At 43.7% G+C, this 20305-nt stretch overlaps 1 protein-coding gene across 1 annotated transcript; it reads right to left on the bottom strand.

The window, feature by feature from the left end:
* Window positions 1–15804: 15804 nt before the first annotated feature.
* Window positions 15805–19199, bottom strand: LOC132380501 (gastrula zinc finger protein XlCGF57.1-like). The gene is made up of 2 exons (XM_059949358.1): window positions 19124–19199; window positions 15805–18492 (listed from the first exon to the last, which is right to left on the bottom strand). Exon 2 carries the CDS (start codon window positions 17722–17724, stop codon window positions 16096–16098), a length of 1629 nt encoding a protein of 542 aa, XP_059805341.1. The 5' UTR covers window positions 17725–18492; window positions 19124–19199; the 3' UTR covers window positions 15805–16095.
* Window positions 19200–20305: the final 1106 nt, after the last annotated feature.

Genomic DNA, 20305 nt, shown 5'->3' with positions numbered 1-20305 from the left:
ATAGTTGATTTATTATCCCTCTCAAACCATTCTCCCTATAACCTTTGAAGAACCTACTAATCAAGAACCTAACAACCTCCACTTTAAATATACGCAAGAACTTGGCCTCCACGGCCATCCATGGCAATGAATTCTACAGATTCACCACCCTTTAGCTAAAGAAATTCCTCCTCATTGCTGTTCTAAATGGATGTTCCTCTGGAAAAAGAACAAACGTGAAGACCAGAGTTCTGAAATTCAAGTAAAACACTGCTCAGGCAGCAATTGGAGACTGGAGTTGTAACTGAAGGTAATGTTTCAGGCCAAAGCCTCTTCATCAGAAAACATTCTGCTGTCTCTCAACATTTAGAGAATGTGCTTTATTGCATATTTTCCCTGCCAAAATGTACAATCTCACTTTCTCCCATAATATCCCCTCCTTCCCCCATTTTTTTTAAATTTTTTTATTGAATTTTCAGATAGGTTACAGAATCTGTAGCCTCTCAACTTCCTCAAACCTACCTACCTCTCCAGCTATCTTCATATTGTCTGCAAGCTTTGCAACAAAGCCATCAATTTCATCATCCAAATCATTGAAATTCAATGTAAAAAGAATTGATCCCAAAACAGACCCCTTTGGAACACCACTCATCACCAGCAGCCAACCAGAAAAGACTGCCTTTATTCCCGTTCTTTTCCACCTGCCAATCAGACACTGCTTTATCTATGCTGCAATGCCTCCTGTGATACCATGAGTTCATAGTTTGTTAAGCTGCATCACGTGTAGCACTTTGTCAAATGCGTTCTGAAAATCCAAGTACGCAATATCAACCAATTCTCCTTTGTCTATCCTGCTTGTTACTTCTTCAAAGAATTCCAATAGATTTGTCAGACAAGATTTTCCCTTGAGGAAACCTTACTGACTACAACCTATTTTATCATGTGCCTCCAAGTACCCTGAGACCTCATCCTTAAAAATCGATTCCAACATCTTCACTGAGGTCAGAGTAACTGGCCTATGGGTTCTTCCCTTCTTGAAGAGTAGAGTGACATTTGAAATCTTCCAGTCTTCCAGAATCTAGTGACTCTTAAAACAATCTCTTCAGCCACCTCTTTCAGAACACTAGGGTGTACACCATCTGGTCCAGGTGACTTATCAACCTTCAGATCTTATGGTTTCTTAAGAACTTTCTCTCAGTTTAGGTACCTTCACACACTTCATGACACCTGGAACTTCCTCCGTACTGCTACTGTCTTCAACACTAAAGATTGATGAAATATATTTACTCAGTTTGACTACTATTTCTTTTTCCCTTATTACCACCTCTCCAGCATTGTTTTCCAGCAACCTGATATCTGTCGCCACTACTTTCCACATTATGTATCTGAAGAAACTTTTGGTATCCTCCTTAATATTATTGGCTAGCGTATTTTTGTTTTTCATCTTTACCTTCTTAATGATTTTTTTCGTTGCCTTCCGTTGGTTTTTAAAAGTTTCCCAATCCTCTGAATTTTGCCCTCTCTTCGGGTTTGATGGTGATTTTGACTTCTCTTGTTAACCATGATTGTATTGTCTTTTTTTAGAATATTTCTTCCTCCTTGGATTGTGTATATCCAGTGCCTTCTGAATTGCTTCCAGAAATTGCAACCATTGCTGCTTTGCCATCATTTCTGCCAGTGTTTTTTTTCAATCAATTATAGCCAACTCCTCTCTCATGCCTCTGTAATTCTCTTTACTCCACTGTAATTACTGATATATTTGGCTTTAGCTTTTCCTTCTCAATTTCAGGGTGAATTTGATCATATTATGATCACTTGCCCCTAAGGGTTCTTTTACTTTAAGTTCTCCAATCAATTCTGGTTCATGGCATAACACCCAATCCAGAATAACTGATCCCCTAGTAGGCTCAACCATGAGTTGCTCTCATTAATACTTTAGAAATTCAACCTCCTGTAATCCAGCAACAATCTGATTTCCCCAGTCTACCTGCATATTGAAATCCCCCATGACTATTGTAGCATGCATTTATTTCCTGTTTCACAAAACCCTGTTCACTTTGCCTGATTGTTGGAAGTTTTGGAAATGTGCATTTATTCTCTTTGTGGTTACAGCTTCAAATGTTTTCTGGGACAGATGGTTAACTGCAGATAGGTGGCCAGAACTGCATTCAATACTCCAAACTTGACCTCATTCATTTCACCTCAACATAACATCCCATCTCCTGTACTCAGTGTTTTGATTTATGAAGGCCAATATACCTACAGCTCTCTTTACATTCCTCGCTACCTACAACCCCACTTTCAAGGAATAATGGGTCTGTATTCCCAGATCACACTGCAAGCTTCAATGGCCTTCCTCGTTGTCCACTACATCCCCAATCTTGGCGCCATCCACAAATTTGTTGATCCATTTTATAATATTATCATCCAGGTCATTGATATAGATGACAAACAAAATTGGACCCAGTATCCCTGTTGATAAGGGGAGGCGATTTGGGTATAGAAAATGATGAGGAGGGGTAGAGATAGGATAGGTTGCAGAGAGCTTTTCCCCAACATGAGTAGATGAAACTGCTGGACATGGGGTTAGGTTGAGGGGGTCAAAGGTTGAGAGAAGATCTGAGGAGAACCTGTTTGCCCAGACAGTGGTTAGTACAGTACCTGGAGTACCAGAGATAGCGGTGAAACCAGAGTTGCTGACGGTATTTCAGAAATATCTCATCAAACACTTGAATTGCCCAGGCTAAGTGCTGGAAGAAGGAATTAATATGGATGGGTTCCTTCCAGTTGGTATGAACCTGAAGGGCCGAATGGCCTGTTATAGTGTTGTAACATTCCGTGAATGTGGGAATAAACGAATCTCTGCTATTAGAAACATGTACATGAGATAAATATGATAATCTTATTCACCATCTTTCTGTCCTCATTGCCCTGTTCCCCCGGCTTCGGTTTATACTGTACTGCTATTCATTTAATTCCATCGATTTCTCCAACATTCTTTTCTGCAAATTAAAGTGAGGTCTCGGCCCGAAACGTCGACAGTTTACTCTTTTCCATCGATGCCGCCTGGCCTGCTGAGTTCCCAAAGCGTTTTATGTGTGCTGCTTGGATTTCCAGCATCTGCAGCTTTTTCTCGCTTGTTGCGTTTCCCTCACTTTCCAAATTCTAACCTGAAATGTTCACTCCCTTCCTCTCTCCATAGCTGCTTCCTGAGTTTCTCTGCTTTAGTTTAAATTTTCCAGCGGTTTCAGTCTGTTTTCGATCCGTTCGTCATTTTAAACTGATTATATCAAACAAGTTCTGAAAAGAATCATCTTAACATAACTAAACTATTATTTTTCATCAGTTTCTCTCCTTCAATATACGGATAATTGAAACGATCGGCCTCCCTGTCCCGGTGCCAAATTCTATTTCCCCTCCCTCACCGAAGCCCCTGTGACTGCCAGGGGCGGCTCGCTGATTGACATGCGACTGTGCTCCGCCTCCCGGTCTGCGGTCTGAGTATCACATGACGGGAAGGCACTTGGTAGGATCTTTTTTGCGCGACGTCACTGACGCCGTTCCCGTGGCAACAGGACGGTGTGGGGGAGCGGTCTTTGCCCGGCAGTGTATCGGTTCACTAGTGGTCATATTTCGGTTGGTTTCAAGATAATTTTGGAGAAGGATAGGATTGGTCCTCTTGTTGAGATTCCAAATTAGAGTCAGGCCAATTCCGACGGTATCAGAATGGAATGGCATGTGTTGATTGGGATAGGTTGTTCTCTGGCAAAGGGAGGCTGGGTAAGTGGAATGGCTTGAGAACTGAAATATTGAGGGTAAAATGCTTGTATGCTCCTGTTAGACGAAAAGGTTCAGGGAATTTTGGTTTTCGAGAGATATTGCAACCCTGTTTTAAAAAAAGTCTTTTGCAGGAATAGGCAACAAGGAACAAGTGATGCACTTGAGGAGATAAAAGAGAAGTAAGGACACCAGAGGGACTAAATAAAGAATGAGGTTGTTCTGGAAGACGAGCAAGTGCATAGCAAGACACAAAATTGGCCTACTTGAAGATCCATATGGGAATACAGATACATAATTTCGTTAAAGTAGCACCACATGTAGAAAGTGCCATAAAAGAGCTCTTGGATGATTGGGCTTAATAAATGATATTATTGAGTAAAGAAGTTAGGAGATGTTGAAGCTTTATAAGATCTTGGTCAGACCAAATCTGTAAGTATTGTGTTCAGTTCTAGTTACCTACCTACAGGAAAGGTCATGATAAACGTGAAAGAGTGCAGAGAAGGTTCACAATGATGTTACTGGGACCTGAGAATCTGAGTTATAGGGAAAGGTGAATAGATTTATTCCCTGGAGATTAGGAGAAGAATCCTAGCTCTGTGACTCAGAAGGGAAGGGGGAGAAGAGGCACACTGTGGTGAAAGGGGATTTATTACTTGGGGGAACGGACAGGAGGTTCTGTGGGCAAGAACAAGATTCCCAGATGGTATATTACCTCCTGGGTACCAGGATCCGGGATATCTCATACTGATCTTTATCATTCTTAAGTGGGAGGGTGAACAGCCAGAAGTCATGGTCTGTGTAGGTACCAATGACATGGGTAGGATGAGTGGTGAGGTTCTGCATATGGAGTTCAGAAAGTTAGGTACTAAGTTAAAGAGCAGGACTTCCTGGGTTGTGATCTCAGGATTGCTAGCACATCACATGCTAGTGAGGCCAGAAATAGGAAGATTACACAGTTTAATACATGGCTAAGGAGTTGGTGTGGGAGGGAGAGCATAAGATTGTTGGATTATTGAACTCCTTCTATAGAAGGTGGGACCTGTACAGGTGGCACGGTTTGCCCCTGAACTGGAGGGGAACTATTATCTTGGAGGGAAGTTTTTTTTAATGCTACATGGTGGGATTTAAATGAGAATTGCAGGGGGCTTGGAACCACAGTGCTGGAACAGTTCGTGCAGAGGTTACGAAGGTCTGAGGTAAGACCTCAGACAAAGTTGCCAGAAGTATCATACGAAAGGTGGATGTATCATTCTATTAGAAAGATCTCGCGTAGGGTTGGAAGGTGTTGAATCATTGTAGATAGAGCTAAGGAACTGCAAGGGTAAAAAGACCCTGATGGGAGTTGCATACAGACCCCCAAAGAGTAGGAAGAATGTGGCCTACAAATTACAATGGGAAATAGCAAATGCAGGCCAGAAGGGCAATGTTACAATGGTCATGGGGGATTTCAATATGCAGGTAAACTGGGAAAATCAGTTTGGTGCTGGATTCCAGAAGGAGGGTTTCTAGAGTGCCTAAGAGATGGATTTTTTGAGCAGCTCGCGGTTGTGCCCACTAGGAGATCAGCTATTCTGGGTTAGCTGTTCTGCAATGAACCAGAATTGATTGGAGAGCTTAAGGTAAAAGAACCTTTAGGGACATGCATTAGAGTAAAGGGAATTACAGAGGCATGCGAGAGGAGTTGGCAGAATTGATGGGAAAAGGAACACTGGCAGGGATGATGGCAGAGCAGCAACGACTGGAATTTCTGGAAGCAATCCCGAAGGCACAGGATATATACATCCCAAAGAGGAAGAAGTATTCTAAAGGCAAGATGATACAATCATGGCTAACAAGAGACGTCAAAGCCAACGTAAAAAACAAAGAGAGGGCATATAAAAGAGCAAAATTACTGGGAGGTGAGAGAATTGAGAAATGTTTAACAACCAACAGAAGGCAACAAAAAAGTAATAAAGAATGTAAAGATGGAATACGAAAGCAATCTAGTCAGTAATATTAAAGAGGATAACAAAAGTTTCTACAGACACATAACATGTAAAAGAGAGGAGAGTGGATATCGGACCACTAGAAAATGATGTGGAGAGGTAATAATGGGGGACAAGGAAATGGCAGATGAACTGAAGAAGTATTTTGTATGTCCTCACTGTGGAATACTCGAGCAGTATGCTGGAATTTCCAGGTGTCAGTGGTCATTAAGTGGATGAAGTTATCATTGTTAGAGAGAGGGTTCTGGGGAAACTGAAAGGTCTGAAGGTACATAAATCACCTGGACCAGATTGTGTACACCCCAGTGTTCTGAAAGAGTTGATTGAGGGGATTGTAGAGTTATGGTAATGATCTTCCAAGAATCACTAGATTATGGATTGGTTCAGCAAGATTGGAAAATTGTAAATATCACTGCAGTCGTCAAAGAGGAAGACAGGCAGAAGAAAGGAAACTACAGGCCAGGTAGTCTGACTACAGTGGTTGGGAAGATGTTGGAGTCGATTTTTAAGGCAGGAGGTTTTAAGTACTTGGAGACAGATGATAAAATAGATCATAGTCTGTCAGGTTTACTCAAGGGAAAATCTTGCCTGACAAATCTGTCGGAATTCTTTGAAGAAATAACAAGCAGGATAGACAAAGGAGAAATCAGTTGATGTTGTGTACTTGGATTTTCAGAAGGCCTTTGACAAAGTCCCAAAAGATGAGGCTGCTTACCAAGCTACAAACCCATGGTATTACAGGAAGGATCTTAGCATGGAAAAAGTAGTGTCCGATTGGCAGGGGGAAAGAGTGAGAATAAAGGGAGTATTTTCTGGTTGGCTGCTGGTGTTCCACGAGGGTCAGTTTTGGGATCAATTCTTTTTACATTATATTTCAATATGATGAAATTGATGGCTTAGTTGCAAAGCTTGCAGACAATATGAAGACAGGTGGAGAGGCAGGTAGTTTTGAGGAAGCTGAGAGGCTACAGATGGACAAACAGCTTAGGAGAATGGGGAAAGAAATGGCAGGTGGAATATAGTGTTGGGAAGAGTATGGTCATGCACTTTGGTAGAAAAAACTGAAAGGGTTGACTTTTTAATAAATGGAGAGAAAATACTAAAAACTGAGGAACAATGGGGCTTGGGAGTCCTTGTGTAGGGTTTACAGGTTGAGTCTGTGGTGAAGCAGCCAAATGCAACGTTAGCATTTATTTCAAAAGGACTGGAAAATATATGCAAGGATGTAATGTTGAGACTTTATAAAGCACTGGTGAGGGCTCACATGGAATATTGTGAGCAGTTTTAAAAGCGTCTTTGGATGTACTGAAACTGGAAAGGGTTCATAGGAGATTCACGAAAATGATTCCAGGATTAAACAGCTTGTCATATGAAGAGTTTTTGATGGTTCTAGGCCATCACTGTATTCACTAGAATTCAGAAGGTGAGGTAATTGAAACCTATTGAATGGTGAAAGGCCTTGGTAGGATGGACGTGGAGAGGATGATTCCTACGGTGGGAGAGTCTAAGACCAGCAGGCACAGCCTCAGAAATGAAATCAAATCCTTAGAAAGAGATGACATAGGATCAGGTGTGGAATACTTGTGTGCAGAGTTAAGAAACTACAAGGGTAAAAAGACCCTGATGGGAATTATATTCAGGCCTCCAAACAGTAGCCAGGACATAGGATATAAATTACAATGGAAGATAAGAATGCATTTAAAAAGGGAAAAGTCATGATTGTGGGGTACTTTAATATGCAGATAGATTGGGACAATCAGGTTGGTGCTGGATCCCAAGAGGAGGAATTTGTAGAATGCTTACAAGATGGCTTTTTAGAACAGCTTGTGGTTGAGCACCCTGGGAAAAAGGCAATTCTGGATTGAGGGTTGTGTAATGAACCAAATTTGAACCTTTTAGGCAGTGATCATATAATATGATAGAATCCATCCTGCAGTTTGGGCAGAAGCTAAAATCAAATGTATCAGTATTACTGTGGTCTAAATGGAACTACATTAATATGGGTATACCAAAAGTGTTTATTGCCTTTGTTACCTTCTTATTATTGAGCTCTATTTGGTAGACTTTCTTAACCCCGTAAGTATATTCTGTCGAAAGTTTTCCCTTTATCACACTATGATCTATTCTCTTTGCTTGTTGATATCGCAGATATGTACATATGTTTCATATTCATCCATCAGTTGTATCCTGCTGCTTTGTTTATATCCTACTAGCTCAGTTGCACCTTTCTTTATGTTTAATGTTCTGCCCTTATTGAATTCATGTTTTTGCAGGAACGTATAATTTCAAACATCTATGGATAGAAGGTGTATCACGATACAATTTGTTTAGTTGTTTCTGACTTTGGCCCATTGAGTCAGCTCCGCCATTTCATCAGGTCTGTTTCATTTTCACTCTAAACCCCATTCTCCCACCTTCTTCCTGTAACTTTTCACGTACTGACTAATCCAGAGCCTATCAACCTCCATCTTAAATATGCCCAATAACCTGGCCTCCACTGCCACCTGTGGGAATGAACTCCACAGATACACTACCCTCCAGCTAAAGAAATTCCTCATCATCACTGTTCTAAAAGGACATCCCTGTATTCCGAGCCTGTGCTCTCTGGTCCAAGACTCCCTCACTGGGGGAAACTTTCTTTCCACATCCATTTTATCTTGGCCTTTCAACATTCGATAGGTTTCAATGAGATCCCCCTCATTCTTCCAAATTGCATTAAGTTCAAGCCCAATAGCCCTTTCAATTCTGGAATCATTTTTGTGAACTTCCTTTGAACCCTCCAATGTTAGCATGTCTTTCCTTTGATCAGGGGCATAAAACTGCTCACAATACTCCGTGAGGCCTCACCAGTGCCTTATCAAACATCAGCATAACAGCCTTGATTTTATATTCTTGTCCTCCTGAAATGAATGCTAATGTTGCATTTGCCTTCCTCACCAAATCTGCAAATTAACCTTCACTGAATCCTGCATGAGGATTCCCAAATCCTTGTGCACCTCAGATCTTTGAATTTTATCCCCATTTAGAAAACAATCTATACTTTTATCCCCTCTACCAAAGTGCATGACCATACACTTCCCAACAGTGTATTCCATCTGCCACTTCTTTGCCCATTCTCCTAATATTTCTAGGTCCCTCTGCAGCCTCCCTGCTTTCACTGCAGCACCCTCCTCCACAAATCTTTATTTCATCTGCAAACCTGGCCAGAAAGCCATCAATTCTGTCATCCAAATCATTGACATAAAACATAAAAAGAAGTGGTCCCAACACCAACCCCTGCAGAACACTACTAGTCACCGACAGCCAACCAGAAAAGGCACCCTTTATTCCCACTCTCTGCCTCCTGCTAATCAGCCTTCTATATTCTGATCCAAGATGGCAGCACAACACAGCTTGCAGCGGCCACTCCTGAGCTGATTACCTGTTATTTGTGAAATGGGGTGCCGTGTGCAATCATATTTGATTGAAAACAGACGTGGGAGCATGGAGGAACATCGGGAAATCTCCAGGAAGACCTTCTTCATTGTTGCAGCTGCTGTGAGGTCCGGGACTCTGCTGGGAAGAACAGGCCCCCAGTCCTCGGGGTCGCATTGCCGATGGCCGTTGGCGGGGCCGTCTTAATACGCTCGGCAGAGGATGGTGCTTGGAGAAGCTGTACCGGAGGGGATGGTCGTTGGCTCAGAGGTTCGACGGACTCGGAGTCCGCTGTGGTCAGGTCGCTTTCACTGTGTGCTGCGTCTGCGAGGCTGGTTTCGATGGAGCTTTCGTTGTCTGCTGCATCTGCGAAGCAGAGTCAGGCAGCGCCGTGGAAGTCCATAGTGGGGGTATTCCCTTCTGCAGCCAGCGTGGTATGGCGAGTCTGTCGGGACCCTGGGGACTTGTGGAAACTGTGTGGTGATTTCTTTTGAACTCATAGTCCTTTAACATCTTTGGACTATTTTTACTGTGCCCATGGTCTGTTTTTTTTTTATCAATTATGCTATTATTTGCACTGTTGTAACTATGTGGTTTTGTGCAGGTCTTGTAGCTTTAGTTTTTGGTCTTGTTTTGTCTAGTTGATTTGGAGCTCCTTTCCGGGGAACGTGCTAAGACGGCAGCATGATATTAATACGCAGCAGCCTCTCCGGACTCTGGATTGGGGATTGCCAAATGTTATGTGGATTTTTTGGTGTAGTCTGTTTTGTCACATGCTTTTGTGATATCATTCTGGAGGAACATTGTCTCATTTTTTAACTACATTGCATTTGTGGTTTCTAAATGACAATAATGTAAACCCATTAACCTCATCAACCCTTTCTTATCCTTCAGTTCCACTCTTATTTCCTCAGTAGACGAGCCCTCCAGTCTGTTCTATCTGGGCATCCCTGTGGTGATTTCCCAGAATAGTAATGCCACCCCTTCACCATTAATACCTCCTCCTCTATTATGACTAAAACAAGAACACTGAACTGACAGTCCTGTCCCCCCTGCAACCAAATCTCACTAATGCCTACAACATCATAATTCCACATGCTTGTCCACGTAAGTTCGTCTGCCTTACTTACAGAACTGTAGAAAATACTCCAGGCATGGTTTCACTAACATCTTGTACACCTGCACTATAACGTCCTGTGCCACTGAACAGAAGGGTTTGTTTTCTTGCTGTATGTTTCTGTGAAAGGAAGGATTTGGACTTGGATGGTGGGAGTGATTTGTAATGCGAGGAGCCACATGAGGGGGGTGAAGCCTGGTCCAAAAACCTATGTCTGTCCCATTCCACCCAGGTATGGAATAAGAGTTTAAGGCTGACTATGAACCCTTCGAGTACGAGGAGGTGAGGGTGGTGATCTTACGAAGAATTGCAGCCATTCTTTGCAATGTGCCGACATTGATGCCAGCAGCTGTACGGGACACTGGCTAGGTTCACCAAGTTCCTCTTGGCTCTGCACTTTGCACATGGTGCCATCCCTCCCTTCAGAATCGGATGCCCTTACTGTATAGCCAGTGTGGGCATTGAGTGTTCCCCAGTCAGGGACTGCACACACTTGTCTTTTAATTGATGCACCACAGAAAAGTTCCTACCTGGATCCATCATTGCTTGGTAGGGCAACTGCTCTGTCTGAGATCACAAGAAACTTAAAGTAAATTTATATCAAAGTACATATAGGTCACCATATACAACTCTGAGATTCATTTTCTTGTGGGCATTTACATCAGAACAGAGAAATACAATATAATTAATGAAAAACTTGCACACAACCAATGTGCCAAGAAGACAAAGTATGTAAATACAAATAACAAATAATAAAAAATAAACAGTAATTTAAATAATACTGAGAACAGCAGTTGTAGAGTCCTTGAAAGTGAGTCCTTAGTTTGTAGAATCAGTTCAGAGTTGAGTTGAATGGAGTAATCCACACTGTTTCAGGAGCCTATGAGTGGAAGGGTAATAATTGTTCTTGAACCTGATGGAGTGCGACTCAAATCCCCTGTTCTTAGGGAGTCAGTTCTCATCAGAGGTAGAGAGAGTTAGAAAGTCTAACTTCTTCAATGTCATCATTTCAGAGGGTCTGTGCTAGGACCAGCACATAAATGCCATTACAAAGATGGCTTGGAAAGCCTCAATTTTCTTTGAAGTTCCATAAATTCCACATGTCATCTGGAACTTCAACAAACTTTTATAAATCTGCAGTGGAGAGTGTACTGACAGGTTGTATCATGGCCTGGTATGAGAACATCAATCCCCTTGAGCAGTAAAAACTACAAAATATAATGGGTACCACCAATCCATCATGGGTAAAGCCCTAAAAGCACTCACACAGCAAAGCAAGGACAAACAAGAAAAAATCTGCAGCTGCTGGAAATTCAAGCAACAGACTCAAACTGCTGGAGAAACTCAGCAGGCCAGGCAGCACCTATGGAAAGAAGTAAACAGTCGACGTTTGGGGCAGAGACCCTTCATCAGGACTGAAAAAAAAAGATAAGGAGTCAGAGCTGCACACACAAAATGCTGGATGAACCCAGCAGGCCGGGCAGCGTCTAGGAAAAGAGTACAGTCAATGTTTTGGGTGGAAATCCTTCGGCAGGAGTCAGAGTGAGAGGGGGAAGGTAAGGAAGAACCACAAGCTGATAGGTGAAACCAGGAGGTGGGGGAAGGCAAAGTGAAGAGCAGGGAAGTTGATTGACGAGCTCCGCATGGGTGCAGGAAGCAGCACCAATAGCCGTTGATGTAGCGTAGGAAAAGTTGGGGAGTGATACCAGCTAAGGTTTGGAATATAGACTATTCCACATAGATGACATTCTCCTCCCTCCTCCGCCTGTCAAAACTTGTCCTCACTCTTAATAATTTCTCCTTTGGTTCCTCCCTTCAAACAAAAGATGTGCCATGGGTCCCAGCTATGCCTGCCTGTGGGCGGCTACGTGGAACAGTAGCGCATTGGTGCTTCTTTCCTGTCCCATGCTGTGTGAGTGCTTTTGGTAAATGTGCTTAATTGATTGCACTGAGTCTCTTTTTAAATGAATCCCATCCCGCAGAGAGAGCGGGTGAATGGCTTCTCCCTGGTATGGATTCTGATGTGTCTTCATGTTGGAGAACTGAATGAATCCCACTTCCAGTCAGGACAAGTGTACTATGGTGTACTATGGTACTATGGTATCCCATGGTGAGAATTCTCTGATGTAATGTACCTTCAGGCTGGATGACAGAGCTAATCATATCCCATTCCACAACCTAGCAAAGGAATGGCCTCTCTCCAGTGTAAACTCATCAGTGTGGTTGGAAGACTGCATTTATCCCTTCCCACACACACAACAGATGAATAGACAATAGGTGCAGAAGTAGACCATTTGGCCCTTCGAGCCTGCAAGCCTTTCTGAGATCATGGCTGATTATCTACTATCAATACCCAGTTCCTGCCTTGTCCCCATATCCCTTGATTCCCCTATCCATAAGATACCTATCTAGCTCCTTCTTGAAAGCATCCAGAGAATTGGCCTCCACTGCCTTCCGAGGCAGTGCATTCCAGACCCCCACATCTCTCTGGGAGAAGTTTTTCCTTAACTCTGTCCTAAATGACCTACCCCTTATTCTCAAACCATGCCTTCTGGTTCTGGACTCTCCCAGCATTTGGAACATATTTCCTGCCTCTATCTTGTCCAATCCCTTAATAATCTTATATGTTGCAATCAGATCCCCTCTCAATCTCCTTAATTCCAGCGTGTACAAGCCCAGTCTCTCTAACCTCTCTGCGTAAGACAGTCCAGACATCCCAGGAATTAACCTTGTGAATCTACGCTGCACTTCCTCTACAGCCAGGATGTCCTTCCTTAACCTTGGAGACCAAAACTGTACACAATACTCCAGGTGTGATCTCACCAGGGCTCTGTACAAATGCAAAAGGATTTCCTTGCTCTTGTACTCAATTCCCTTTGTAATAAAGGCCAACATTCCATTAGCCTTCTTCACTGCCTGCTGCACTTGCTCATTCACCTTCAGTGACTGATGAACAAGGACTCCTAGATCTCTTTGTATTTCTCCCTTACCTAACTCTACACTGTTCAGATAATAATCTGCCTTCCTGTTCTTACTCCCAAAGTGGATAACCTCACACTTATTCACATTAAACATCATCTGCCAAGTGACCTTTCCTTACTGTGAATTTGCTGACCTACCTGCAGGCTAAATGAACAACTAAATCCTTTCACATACTCAGAACAGGTGAATGATATTTCCTTGCTATGAACACCCTGATGTCTCATCAGATCCAAGGACACAGTGAATCCCACCCATACTTCAAGCAGTTGAGCACCTGATCTCCAGTGAAGATCTATTGTAGTGTTCACAGGGCCCTGGACCAATGGGTTTCAATAAGAAGTCAAAACAGAAAATTTCATTTCAGACAGAAAGCACATGCATGTTTCAAGCTGGGATGTGATGTGCCTTCTGTTCCAAGTATCGACAACTGGAGTTACAGAAGAAATACCTGCTCTCTGCTTCAATAACTTGAAGACAGTTAACAAGGTTTATCTCCAGGACGGTTCATCCAAATTTTATCCATACATTGGATTGGGTTCTCCTTGCTACTACTGGCGTGGTATCTATCATGCTACCTAGCATCTCCAATGCCACCTTCAAAGATCGATGGCCGTCAAGTGCTGGTAAAAACACATTCAGAGCAGAACTGCTGAGTTGTGTTTGAGACTGCTGTACACAAATCTTTGCTTTTTCTACCCTGTAAAAAGTTTACAATAGGCATCAATTTGTGAAGGACAGCATTTCAGATGGGATCATTTCAATCTCAAAGGGTGATCTCTGATATCTGTTACTGTGAGACTCCACACAAATTACAAGAACAAATTTGGTTGCTGATCAAGCATTAAATTCTGTGACTACCAATCTTTATCATAATGGGACATTCCTGCTCATCAGCTGTCTGTGAATTGCCTCAATGTGTCTCTGCCCATTGCTATAGCTTATCAGTTCTGGCCATGACCCACAGCTCTACCAGGAGCATAGGGTATTTATATGGTGCTTCTGGAGACTTTCTGATCACCGTCACCCTGAGGTGATTGACAGTGCAGAACTTGGCAAAGGCAGTGCTAATGAAGGTCAAGGGTAGGTGATTTGAGATTGTTAATGTGTGGAACTTCCATGGTATGACTGCTACAAGTCAATTATGACCCAAGACAGAGATGTTTATCATCTCACATGCAAGTAGAATAGAAGAAACAATGATCTCACTTGACTGAAGGATCCAAAACCAAATATCGTTCAACAAAAGTGATCTACTAAAGAACCAAAAGTGACACAAGGACATGATTTTGCCTCGTTCAAATATTTTAATTCACTGGAAGTTGGGCCCAGTTCTTTCTGTTAAGGCTCAGTCGCAACCTTTCCCATTATCTTCTGAGGTATGAATATCATCTGGTTCTGGACATTGGACCTGATCTTAATACTCCACTGATTGGTAAGAAATCACACATCTACTTATCTGAAAGATACATTACAAGTTATGCATGCAAGATAAACTCGTTACCATATTTTTCGTCCAAGTCCCAAACCGTTTGGCAAGATCTCAGCTGTGCCTGGGAGGTGCAGTACACCCACTCCTGAAGCCTTTTTTCCAAGGAACACAAGTGATCCTTTCAACATAACGTTGGAACTCTTGGCACCTGCATGCTTGATTCGCAGTGGTAGTAAGTACTGAAGCTCACAGATTTCTGGGTAAGAACAGTGCCATTGAAAGCATTTACAAACACTACCGCCCCTCTACCAAAGGCCACCAATTCAGTCAATATTTTTATGAGAACTCAGTAGCCAGTTTAACACACAGCAAGCTCCCACAAGCAATATTCTCAATGTCAACAAAGTCAACCTACTGTTTTTTTCTGTCAATCTGCTTCCAAAAGTTGCCATGTCCCCTGCAGTTTCCCTGCTCCTCATCATATGCTGTTACCCCTACCACTGTCCAAAGCCCCAAACTCTGCCCTGTGCTCACCTGTGTCTGGTTTCTGACCCTGCTCCATGAGAATCAGAATCAAGTGTATTATCACCGGCGTGCGTCGTGAAATTTGTTAACTTAGCAGCAGCAGCAGTTCAATGCAATACATAACAGAAGAAAAAAATAAAGAAAATAATAATAAATAAATCAATTACAGGTATACATATATTGAATAGATTTAAAATCATGCAAAAAATGGAAATAATATATACTAAACAAGTGAGGTAGTGTCCAAGGGTTCGATGTCCATTTAGGGATTGGATGGCAGAGGGGAAGAAGCTGTTCCTGAATCGCTGAGTGTATACCCTCACCTAACTAATGGTTCCCTATTCTGCTTTCAGACTTTAGAGGACAGTGGTGTATTCTAACAACACGGCTGCAGGGTCAGGAACTAGAGAAGGGTCAAAACAGGGCAGTGTTTCGGGCTCTGGACAGGGGTAGAGGAGAGCAAGAGGTAAACAGCAGGGATGGATTTAAAAGGACTATCCTGGAACAGAAACTCTGGCAGGAAGCAGCTAGGTTGAGTTGACTCCCTACTGTACACTGGATGTGTTGCAGATTCACTAAGTACCTGAGACCGAGTTTAAAATAGAACTTATTTATTAGTCACAGATCCAGAATATTAAACTCCAGACGCTTTAAGGTTGAATATTAACAGAAGAAACTCCTCCCATGCCCAGTGTGAACTGGGTGTGAGGAGCAGCAGCAATAATTGCAGAGTTCAACACCAACAGTCACTTTTGAACTTGCCTCTGGATTCAGCAACAGTGGTGGTTTACATATTCAGCATGCAGCTTATTTAAACTGTTTCCCCAGTGTGGACCCAATGGTGTATCACAATGTGAGATGATCAAGTGAATCCCTTCCCACGCTCAGAGCAGGTGAATGGTTTCTCCCCAGTGTGAACTCGCTGATGTACCTTCAGTTGAAATGACTGAGGAAATCCCTTCCCAGTCTGAGCAGGTGAATGGCCTGTCCCCAGCGTGAACCTGCTGGTGTGTCAGTAGGTGAGATGAGCAAGTGAATCCCTTCTCACATTCTGAGTAGATGAACGGCTTCTCCCCAGTGTGAACACACTGATGTGTTTGTAGGTGGGATGAGTGAGTAAATCCCTTCCCACACATGGAACAGATGAATGATCTCTCTCCCATGTGAATTCGCAGGTGTGTCTGTAGGTGAGATGACTGAATGAATCCCTTCCCACATTCAGAGCAGATGAATGGCCTCTCCCCAGTGTGAAACCGCTGATGTACCTTCAGTTGAAATGACCGAGGAAATCCCTTCCCACAGTCTGAGCAGGTGAACGGCCTCTCCCCAGTATGGACTCGCTGATGTTCCTTCAGTTGAGAAGACCGAGTGAATCCCTTCCCACAGTCAGAGCAGATGAATGACTTCTCCCCAGTGTGAACTGACTGGTGAGCCAGTAGGTGGGATGACCGAGAGAATCTCTTCCCACAGTCTGAGCAGGAAAATGGCCTTTCCCCAGTGTGAATTCGCTGATGTACCTTCAGTTGAAATGATCGAGTGAATCCCTTCCCACAGTCTGAGCAGGCAAATGGTTTCTCCCCTGTGTGAACTGACTGGTGTGCTATTAAGTGGGATGACTGAGTGAATCCCTTCCCACATACAGAACAGGTGAATGGCCATTCCCCAGTGTGAACCGACTGGTGTGCCAGCAAGTGGGATGACTGAGTGAATCCCTTCCCACAGTCTGAGCAAGTGAACGGCCTCTCCCCAGTGTGAACTCGCTGATGTAGCTTCAGTTGAAATGACCGAGGAAATCCCTTCCCACAGTCTGAGCAGGTGAACGGCTTCTTCCCAGTGTGAACTGACTGATGCGTCTGTAGGTGGGATAACTGAGTGAATCCCTTCCCACAGTCTGAGCAAGTGAACGGCCTCTCCCCAGTGTGAACTGACTGGTGTGTCTGGAGGCTTGATAACTGAGTGAATGCCTTTCCACACACAGAACAGGTGAATGGTCTCTCTCCGGTGTGAACTCGCTGGTGTGTCTGTAGGTGGGCTAACTGGGTGAATCCCTTCCCACATTCAGAGCATTTGAACGGCCTCTCCCCAGTGTGAACCCGCTGATGTACCTTCAGTTGAAATGACCGAGGAAATCCCTTCCCACAGACTGAGCAGGTGAATGGCCTCTCCCCAGTGTGAACTGACTGATGTGCTAGTAGGTCAGATGACCGAGAGAATCCCTTCCCACAGTCTAAGCAGGTGAATGGTCTCTCTCCTGTGTGAACTCGCTGATGTACCTTCAGTTGAGATGACCGAGTGAATCCTTTCCCACAGTCTAAACAGGTGAATGGTTTCTCCCCAGTGTGAACTAACTGGTGTGTCAGTAGGTGGGATGACTGAGTGAATCTCTTCCCACAGTCTGAGCAGGTGAACGGCCTCTCCACAGTGCGAACTAACTGGTTTGTCTGCAGTTGGGATGAACAAGTAACTCCCGTCCCAGGTTCAGAGCAGATGTACCCCGATGTGAACTCGCTCATGTGTCAGCAGATCAGATCACCGAATGAATCTCTTTCCAAACACAGAACAGATGAATGCTCTCTCCCTTGGTGTGTCTGTAGGTGAGATGACCAATGAATCTCTTCCCACACACGCAATAGTCTCTCTGTGGTGTAGTCACTGTTGTTTCTCTAGGTGAGCTGAGTGATTATCTCCTTCCAGACAAGGAACAGATAAGTAGTTTCTCACTGATGTGAATTTTCAGATGTATCTTCAGTTTGGACGACAGCATGAATCGCTTCCCACAGATAGAACAGGTGAACTCGCTCTCTATGGTGTGAAATTGCTGATGTTCCTTCAGGCTGGATGAGTGAGTAGATCCCCTCCCACACACACACCAGGGAAAGGGCCTCTCCCCACAGTGAACTCACTGATGTGACTGTAGGTTGGCTGAGTGAGTGACCCCCTTCCTACACTGAGAGAAGGAGAATGATATCTCCCTGCTATCAAGTCAGATGTCAGACATAGTGAACCCCTTGCACAATCAATGGAGTTGGAGGACTGATCTCTGTTCAACAAACACTGGTGTGATCTCAGTACCCCAGTTCCAATCGATTTCACCGAGTTATAACAGAAAACCTCATTTCAGAGACAAAAAACTTTTCCAGCTGGGATGAGATACTTCTTCATCTCCAACGATCATCAACAGATAAACCAGTGTTACAAGGGAAACATCTGCACAGAGACTGCAAATCTGACGTGCTGTTATGTTTGAAATTCCTGTACACAAATTCTTTGCCGTTTCCAATCTGTAAAAAGATTTACAAAAGACAACAATGGGTGAAGGGCAACATTTCAGATGAGATTATTTTAGCCTCTGTGTGTAAAATCTGATATCACACTGTTACAGTGAGGTTTAACCCAATTTGGAAAAACAACTCTTCTAACTGGGCACAAATCAGACATCTGGACCAATCCTCCGACTCTTTTCCTGCCTAGACCATTTCTGCCCGTGTTCAGTTTGAGCCTTGGGTCAACGACAGTGAAAGGGGAGAACAGCAAGATTTCTCTTTGAAGTCTGAGTGAATGCCTTTCCACACACGGAGCAGGTGAATGGTCTCAGGACAAAGATGTTTTATATCATTATGTACCCAAAAGGAAAGATACAAAACATGCTCTCACGGTTAAAAACCTCACGAACGAGAGACCCGTCTATTCGACACGGTCCCAGCAATGCGCATGCGCTTTAGAAATGGCGCAAGCAGCTTCGCTCATCACAGAAAGCTCCCCGGGGCCTGGGTCCGGATCGTGGAGCTGTTTCAGGGAAAGAAACGGGACTGCCCGGGGTGCGGGGCCACGGTGTACCCGAAGCTCGCAACAATTATCCCTCAGTCCGGATGCGGATGCAACTGCTGATAAAGCCCCCCCTCCGTTTCCTACCTGCTGCCGACCCTCGAGAGCCTTTTGTTCATTAAGCGCATGCGCAATTTTGGGGCCAAGCTGCGGCCCTGACGCTTGCGCATTTGATCGCTGGGTCATTGATGGCGAATGCTTAGTCGTGGAGGTTTCTGGGTAAGCATGATGCCATTAAAAGTGCCTGCAACACCGGTTCCACGTCAAGTAGTCAATATTTTTTTTGGAGTACAAAACTCAGGAGCCACTTTAATGCAGCAAGTTCCCACAAGCAATGCGTTCAATATCAGCAGGCATACCGAGTATCAAATGTCAAAGTCCAACCCACTTGTATTTTTACGCAGATGCTGGAAATATAGAGCAACACACACTAAGTGTTATAGGAACTCAGCAGGTCAGGCAGCATCAAAAGAGAAGAAGAAGCCTTCTAGGCATTGTAAAGGTTCTCTTCCTGAAATTGTTTATTCCTCTCCATTGATTCTGCCTATCCCGCTGTGTCTCCATCATGTTGTAGAATAAACAACATTTTTTCGGTCAATCAGTTTTCAAATGTTGCTTCCCCCTCCCTCCTCCTCCCCATAAACTTTAGCCCCCACCTCCTTCTGAAGCTCTAAAGCCCTGTCTCATACTGACTCCTGTTTAGTTTCTGGCCCTGATCCAGCGAAGATTCACCCACCATTCTGCTCTCATAACTCAAGAGAGCTGTGTATTTGAACCATGTGAGGCACAACCATTCGAAATCAGTGAAAATTACCCAAAATGTTGAAAAGAGCAGGGATGTAGGAGTTTAACCATCCACGACTTTCTTCCTTGACCCTGAGCCCTGAGGAATATTTGGGAGAAAATCACAGTGAGCTCATGGTCTTATTCAGTCTGCAGAAAGTCATATTCAAGAAGATATCGTCTCCCACAGTTTGGTGACCAGTTGCAACCTGTCATCACAGGGAGAGTGAGAGATGAACAGCAGGGATTTTAAAACACTGACTTGGAACAGAACCGCAAGCAAACACCCGCTGGATTGGGTGGCCTCTCTGCTCTACATTGGCCATATGGCAGAGACTGTAAGCACCCAGGATGCAGGATTTGAAACAGAAATGATTTATTTGTCACAGATCCACGATATGAAACTCTGGTTTAAGTTAAGGCTAACATCTGCAGAACAAACCCCACCAATGCTCATTGACCAGGGTTCGGTCCTGGGTGTGATAA

Source organism: Hypanus sabinus, chromosome 24, assembly GCF_030144855.1.
Source record: "Hypanus sabinus isolate sHypSab1 chromosome 24, sHypSab1.hap1, whole genome shotgun sequence".
In the NCBI taxonomy this organism is placed as follows: domain Eukaryota; kingdom Metazoa; phylum Chordata; class Chondrichthyes; order Myliobatiformes; family Dasyatidae; genus Hypanus; species Hypanus sabinus.
The sequence above is the reverse complement of the archived record's forward strand: the minus strand, read 5'-3'. Positions and strand labels throughout refer to the sequence as shown.